This window comes from Urtica dioica, chromosome 8 (genome assembly GCF_054948205.1).
Source record: "Urtica dioica subsp. dioica isolate 48M chromosome 8, U.dioica_male_clone48M_v1_H2, whole genome shotgun sequence".
Taxonomy (NCBI): domain Eukaryota; kingdom Viridiplantae; phylum Streptophyta; class Magnoliopsida; order Rosales; family Urticaceae; genus Urtica; species Urtica dioica.
In genome coordinates, this window is record NC_142763.1 from 31,562,458 (window position 1) to 31,570,339 (window position 7,882).

General features: G+C 37.1%; 1 protein-coding gene across 1 annotated transcript; it reads right to left on the minus strand.

The window, feature by feature from the left end:
- Positions 1-1,433: 1,433 nt before the first annotated feature.
- LOC149389210 (cyclin-D3-2-like) lies at positions 1,434-3,559 on the minus strand. The gene is made up of 4 exons (XM_089623183.1): positions 2,839-3,559; positions 2,502-2,703; positions 2,298-2,428; positions 1,434-2,109 (listed from the first exon to the last, which is right to left on the minus strand). Exons 1-4 carry the CDS (start codon positions 3,325-3,327, stop codon positions 1,792-1,794), a joined length of 1,140 nt encoding a protein of 379 aa, XP_089479309.1. The 5' UTR covers positions 3,328-3,559; the 3' UTR covers positions 1,434-1,791.
- Positions 3,560-7,882: the final 4,323 nt, after the last annotated feature.

The following is a 7,882-nucleotide window of genomic DNA, read 5'->3' on the forward strand; positions in this document are numbered from 1 at the left end:
GAGACTGTTGTTTATTTTTTAGTTTTTAAATAAATTACATATATGGCGCTAATGAATAAAGATAATTGGTGTATATATATAAATATTATAGTCAACGTCAATGAAAAGTCAATAAAAATAATATTCGTGACACTGTTGTCTATTTCAGTGTATAATTTCGTCATTTTAGCTAAACAGAGGGTATAATTTCGTCATTTTAGTTAAACAAAGGGTATGAACTCGACATTTTTGAAAACCGATGGTGAAACTCGACATTTCACTAAAACAAAGGGTATAAATGTGTTATTTTCCCTTTATTTCCAGCGTATAATATTTATTTAAACAAAAATAAAATTTTATACATTTTTCCAAACAATAATCTGGAATAACTTGGGTCATTCGAATAGAACATAACTAAAATTTGTTTTGTTTTAGCCATTTTCAGGGATTTCAAAAAATTCGAATACTATATGAAACTGTTCAAGATTTTTTTTTATTAATATTATATTTAAGTTGTTTTTTAAAGGCGACGTATTTATTCTAGACAATTTCAAACTTGATTTTATTAGTCAATATTTCGGTTATTTTTATAAATTAGTCATTTATCAAATTAACTTATTGCTAAAAACAATCATGTAAAATGATCTATGATTAATAAGGACACACCAGTAAATGTGGTTATATTTTAATGTATTTAAAACGTGATTTAGATCGTGAGACTCTTCTTTTTTTAATTCATGAATAGAACTGTAATTAATTGGAACGGAGTGACAATTATAGTTTAGCCACAATTTCAATACTATTCGGACGAAAAGATTTTAGACATTTTATAACCGAAATTTTATTAGGGCAAGAACAAAAGTTAATGAAATTCCAAAGGCTGAGATTCTGGCCTGAGAAGAATTATTTTGAGTAAGTTTTTTATAATACTATTATATGACTTTTCTGCTCAAAAAGTTAAAGTGAAACGGCCCCCCATTAAATCCTCATAAATATAGGACTGGCTAGAGAAAATGAAGTGTGATGAAAGAGATACGAGAGGTTTTAGAAAAAAGGGGTTATGGAATTGTCACTTCACTTCCAACAAAGGGGAGAGAGTAAGACGGCTCTTAAAACGAAGTCAAACCTCCCAATAAAAAAAAAGTCTTTCTTCAAACCAAATCCCTCTTAAAACCCCACTTCCCGACAAATCTAAATTTTATATACTATTATTTCTATTTTCACATGCGATTATGCCAACAAAAAAAACAAACCCATCATCATCGCATCTACCTAATAACTCCTCAGTCCTCACACAGCTAAAGAGAATTTCCACTTTATACTTTTTACCATTCCAATTTACCTTTCGCGCAAAAAAAAAAAAAAATCAAATATATCAAAATGGTATTAACATTAAAAAAAAGATAACGAAGATTATGATAATAATACAAAAATAAACCAGGTAATGTACAGAATGAACAAAATTTGATTTTGAATTTATTTATGATATAGAATACGATGTCCAAATTAAGGTATGGTCCAAAGGAGATATATATAAGTACTTTATCCTCCATTTTCCGCTTTTGCCCTTCTCCCACTCATGCCACGTGCGAATTCTCCTGCTTTTGTTCCCAGGCGGGAAAGGGCACTGCTGGTAATTCAAACCCAAATTTTGCACCGAAATGATGACATATCACCATATACTCATATTATATGAATATATATAAAGGGTAGTCCTCTCCTCTCCTTTTCTTTTTCTTTTTTCCTTTTTCCGATTTTTTTTTTTATTATCATGTAATATTGTCATTTAATAGAGAAGAAATAGAAAATGACTCAATGAGGGCTTCCAATTCCAACGACGTCGACAAAGACAGAGCAATGGCCAAGCGAAGCCAATCTCATTTTCTGCTTCTGATCCTCTGCTCTGCTCTTCTTCGAGACAGGCTCTTGTGGCGAACAGCACACCGATGACGACGCCGATCCGACGGCCCACGATTCGTTTGAGCAGTCAGAGCTGAAAAGAGCGTCGATCACGCCACTTGGGCTCTTGGGTGCAACCGCCTCGCTGATCTTCCGTTTCAGCGGATTATTACCCCCAAACCCGCTGGCTGATATCTCAGAAATCAGACCGTAACATTTTTCAACCTTTTCCTGCGTAAAAACAAAAATAGCTGTTAAAAATAAATAAATAAGTAAACAGACCAAGGACCACAAGTCAACAGTGCAATTAGCAATGATGTTTTTAATATTTATGTTGTATTGTACGAGCGTTAATGAGAACGGTTTGACTTATAGATAACAAAGTGATAGCAATGATAATAATAATAAACAATTATTACCTTGCTTAGTTTGAGAACGCTTAGAAGCTGGGTTTGGTATTCAATGGCGTTGCAAGGCTCAACACTGTCTATGACTCTCATCATTGTCGCCGTGGCCAACACGGATGGGTAATAACCCACGAATCGTGAATCTGAACATAAAAAAAATATATAAATAAAAATAAACACATTTATATAACATAACAATATCAAATAAATACTTACCGGAGATGAGAGAGAGAAGAAGGGTTTCGCAACTCTTGAGAAACTCCCAATGGAGACTGGTCTTCAATCCAAGCCTTCTTACGATGTGGTCGAGAAACGACAGTGGAGTCACTGCGTGCATTTTCCACTGCAGAGTCGACAGCACCAAAAGCTCCATTCTTTGAATCGTCTTCGCGGTGAACAAGTACTTCGTATCGTAAACCTAGTAACCAAACCAAAGGAAGAAAACAAAAAAATACCCACATTTTCACGGTCAAACTTTTGACTAACGCAACAGTGATAGTGATGATGATACTTAACAGTTATAATAATAATAATAATAATGTTGTGTCCGTACTTGGAGGTCGAGAAGAAGAGGGACTTGCGTCTCTTCGACTTTGGCCGCCAGGGAGAGGCACGTGACGGCCACGAGCTGGACCATCCACGGCTTGCTGGCTTCGTCTCCCTGGACACTCAGGCTCGACAGAAACCGGTCAACGTAGTTGACCGCCAGGACGGCCGTGAGCGTCGTGAAAGAGTAGTGAGCGTTGACTTGGAGGATCCACTCCACGGCTTCTCTGCGAGCCTGAGAGTAGGTGGTCGTCGTCGTCTCTGGGCCGCATTGTCGTTTCTGATGCTCTTCGTCTTCCTTGGAGAAGAGAGAGAGAAGGTCTTCGTCTTCCCAGAACAGGTCTTGTTCCAGCAAGAGAAGTGGAAACAGAGGAGGGCTATTTTCGTCTTTGCCGTCGTCGACCTCGCTCGTCGCTTCTTCATCGTCTTCCCATTTCTCTTCCTCGCAGTACAGAGCGTCTATGAAGAGGTTGGAAGGGTTTCGCTGCATTGCCATTTCTTTTGCTTTTCTTCTCCTCCGCTTTGCTTTTAAAAACGATAACTTTTTTTTTATTATTATTTTTGTTTGGGGGTGTTTGATAGCTTCTTTCTCTGCTGGGTATACAGAGGAAAAGCTCAAACTCTCAAACACCCATATTTTGTTTCTTCTTTCTCTATCTACTGAGTGAGTATGAAATGGAGTGGCCAAAGAGAGAAAGGTCAGAGAGAGAGAGAGAGAGTTTCAGCAGAGTGGGTTTCACGCTTGTCCTTTTTAGGGGGAAAAAGAAGAAAACTTTATTAGAGATGAAACAAACAAAAAAAATAAAAAAAAAAATAAAAATTGTGTTTAAGAACATCGTCCGATCAGAATCATCTGGTTATGCCACGTGTACTGGTTCTTGAACTTCACATATATTAACAGCAGGGTGTTAATAACTCCACTTTTATAATATTAGACCCACAAACTTTGAACAATACAATTTGCTCCTACTCGTTTTATGAACTCAACAATAATGGAAGAGTTTTTTTTTCTTTCTTTCTTTTGGCCACCGTCTCTCTCTCATGGGCCGAGCAATCAAGCGTCGGGCATCACAATCTTCAACGACATCAATGAGCATTGTAGTCTCTTCCGCTCCACCTTCTTCTCTGTACAGATACGACGTTGACAGATAATTTTGCTCCAATTTTTCAAGTGCTTGGGGGAGACTACTCAATGCGTAAACAATCTCCGGACAATGATGTTTAAATTGTGCTCTTATTCGGGTTGTTTATCATTAGTAGAATTCATGATATAATTTCATTTATGCGAGTTTGAAATCTTCTTTTGAGATCTATTGCTCTGGATGGATTGATCGACTTTGCCCATTAGCTATTTCAAAAGGCTGATGTTGTGCTCGATATTTTTTGTGCATTATTTTGTATTATATTATTGAAATTTGGTAGGCATTTGAACCCTATGAGCACTTTTATATCAATTTGAATTGATTTGAGGTTTACTCTATAGTTAATCTTCGAAATTCAAAACGGAACAAACAATTTTTTTTTGTTATGTTCCTGTATTGTTCATTGTCTCAGAGTTCTATCATGGTATCGTTCACGAAATAGGAATATTGGTACTATTCTAATACTATTTATTTTCTTCAGAAATTAGATTATACTTTAGGTTTCATATTTTATTTAAGAGTTTTCTAAGTAACTAGGCCACCTAAAACGTTTGGTTTGGGATCTAGCCTATGTTTGGAGATTTTTAGGGAAATAGCCAAACGTATTAGGTGGCAAAATACGTTTTACTTTTTTGTCATCAATATAATTAAAGTAGTTTTTTAAAATCACATTATTTTTTTTCCTTTTTTTGTGCATGTTAAATTCCTATTTTGTAGAAGGTAGTTACCAAATATCTCTCTTCCACGTTCTCTCTCTCTCTTTATCTCTCCCCAAAATCAGATCTGGTTTTTTAAAACACGTTCTCTCTATTTCATCTTCCACGTTCTCTCTCTCTCTCTCTCTCTCTCTCTCTCTCTCTCTCTCTCTCTCTCTCTCTCTCTTTCTCTCTCTCTCTCTCTATCTCTCTCTCCAACCCGAGCATGGCTGCGCCCGGCGAGATCGGCACCGGGGGAGATTCACCGGCCATGGGCGACGCCACCTGGGCCGATCCCGGCGTCGGGGAGGACCCCACCCGACCGGGTGTCGCTGTTTGGTTGCTTTCTGGTCGCGCTGGCGAAGCATGCGGCCTGGTCGTGACCGCGCCGGCCTGGTCCTCGAGCTTGACCCGCCTGAACTTCCTTCCGCTCCTTATGCAACCGCTCTTCGTGATCGTCGAGCTTCCCTGCCTGAGGATCGACCGCTGGACCCAGATCGCCTGTTGCATCCCCGCCTTAAGCTTGTCGAGGTTGCAGAGCGAGAGAGCGTCGAAGGCCACGCCGAACTGCTTCGACGCGCACGAGCCGTCGGATTTCGCAAAGGACTCGAGGAGCGCTGTGACTCCATAGACCACGTTCGCGGCGGAGACCCTCGAGCTGTACCCGTGGAGCCTCATGCAGCTTCTGTAGTAGATTATTTACAATTATTTCCATTTATTTCGAAATCAGATCAGGGTTTTTTTTAACCCATATCTCATATCTGGTTTTAAAAAAAATAGTACAAACTGTGTTGTTTACATATGATTTATTTACAGTTATTTCCATTTATTTCCATTCAAATTACTTAAATGTGGAGAATGAGATAATTTCCAGTAATTTACGTTTATTATTTGTGTTGACAGGTTCTAGATTAGCGCGCCACGTATAACAATTTTGAAATTGTCTGTTATTTTATATTATTATTGCCTGTTATTTAATATAATTATATTCATTATTTCCATTTGATTAAGTAAAAGGGCAAATTAGTCTATTAATTATTGACACCTAAACACGTTGGCTATTTCCCTAAAAGTTATGAAACATAGGCTAAAAACAAAATCTATAGTTTCAAAGTGGCTATTTTGCTACAATGCCCTTTATTTACTTTATTTTTATGTAAATAATACTAAAATTAATTGGAGCAAATTATTCTATATTTTTTTAAACAAATACTGAACTCATATATTAAGAGGCTAATTTCGCCACATCGGTTCTAACAACAGTGGAAAGCCACATATAGGGCAAAACTCATTACAAGGACTAGATTCATAGGCTTCTCTCCCAGCCCTGACAAAGATGTCTGCCGGGTTATTACCACCGCGGGTGATCCAAGAACAGCCCCTCCCCCCCTCCCCCCGCGGTGCTGACAAGGATGTTAGTTATCTCACAGAAAATGGCCCATTCATGCCGCTCGTATCTTCCATGTTGATCTGATCGCAGTTTGTTTGGCGTCGGATTCCACGATCGTTGAAATAAAACTCGCACTAACTTGCTGGTAGTCGATGCGATAATTGTGAGTATCCTCAACAATAATTTTCGTTCTTCTCAATGAGCCCCCTGCAACTGCCGAATTTCTTTCATTCCAAATCGCCAATGCTAAACAAATTATTATGTTATAGCTTGATTGGTATACCAATACTATTTAAATTGAAAATTTTCAGTCTGTTAATGACCGGAATTTTAGTGAAATCATGTATGATGCAGGATTATCTATAGTAGTCTTAAAACATTCCAAATCTACATTAGGCCATCTCAAAGGCAATGCTAGATAACTAAATATGCTGTGTAAAAGCCCCCAACCACACACCAATTCACACGGTATGTATAGAGTATGATACAATATCACACTATATATAGTTGTGATACTGTAACACAATACATTTTTTTAAAAATTATTTTATTAATTGATTTGGCAGCATATTATATATATATATATATATATGTATTTAACCCTATAAATTTTCATATATTAATGTTGCGATATTTTTGTACGCAAGTTCACGTAGTCGCTCAACTAGTAATTTGAAAGAACGAGTCAATCCCACGAGGACTAAGTTTAACCGATAATCAATTAAGCTAGCAATGAATTGAATTCAATAATAAAAGGTGATGACTAACCAAATACGTAAAAATAAATAAAACGCAAAATAAATACGTGTAGATGGAAACGAGGAAGGCAATGGAAACGACTTCGCGAAACTCTCTTATGATCGAGATTCATAGACTTAAGCACGATTTTTCGGTTCTCTCTCTTTACTAATCACGCTCACGTAATAATATTGCTAAATACCTCTCTCGAGCATCTAACAACATATGTCAATATCCGAAAATCATCTTTCAATCTCAATTCCTAAAAACACAACAAGCATTACATTCAAGAACGTACACACGACTTCGTAGCAGCTTAGCTATCTCTAGTCTAGGATTGTACTACGGTGATCTAATATACTTGCACGATTATTTATTATCTCTCGAGCAACTAAACAATCCTAGAATTTCTAAACGAGGTAGTTAATCTCAAACAGGCATTAAACACAGAGTTAAAAAGCGAAAGAGAAGATGAACACGAGAAACAATTCAATCAAATAAATATGAATCCACAACCATAATGAAGAAAAGCTAGGCCATCATCCTTAATGGGCTTAGTTCATGGCGACGAGAGTAACAAAGACGAGAGTAACAAATGAAGAAAATATATAAATAAAAAATCCATAATCAACGAGAGTTTCAAATAATAAGGAGATGAAGAAAAACGTTGAATCAATGATGGTGATGGTGGTGGTGGAATAGGTCTTCTTCTTCTTCTTCTACTATTCACTCAACGAGCCAAACAAGCAATAAAAACCTTAAATAAAACCTAACTTAATTTTTTTGGGTTCTAATTCGTACATGTAGGGTTTTGGGTGATTTTCGGGGTATTTGGGCCTTTAGATTTCATCAAAAGGTTCAAAACTCGTCAACACACAGAAAACATGGTTGAAAAGGGGTGCAGCGCGCAGAATGGGGCCGCAGAGTGTTCTATCTGGTGTCCTTAGTGTATAGTGATGCTTAAAATACCCATAGCTTTTTTGCTCTGATGTCCGATTCTTGCAAATAATAATGCGTTAGAAAGCTACGAGAAAGCTTTATTCAATGGTGGGAAGTTTTAATCCATAATATTTCTTATTCCACTCT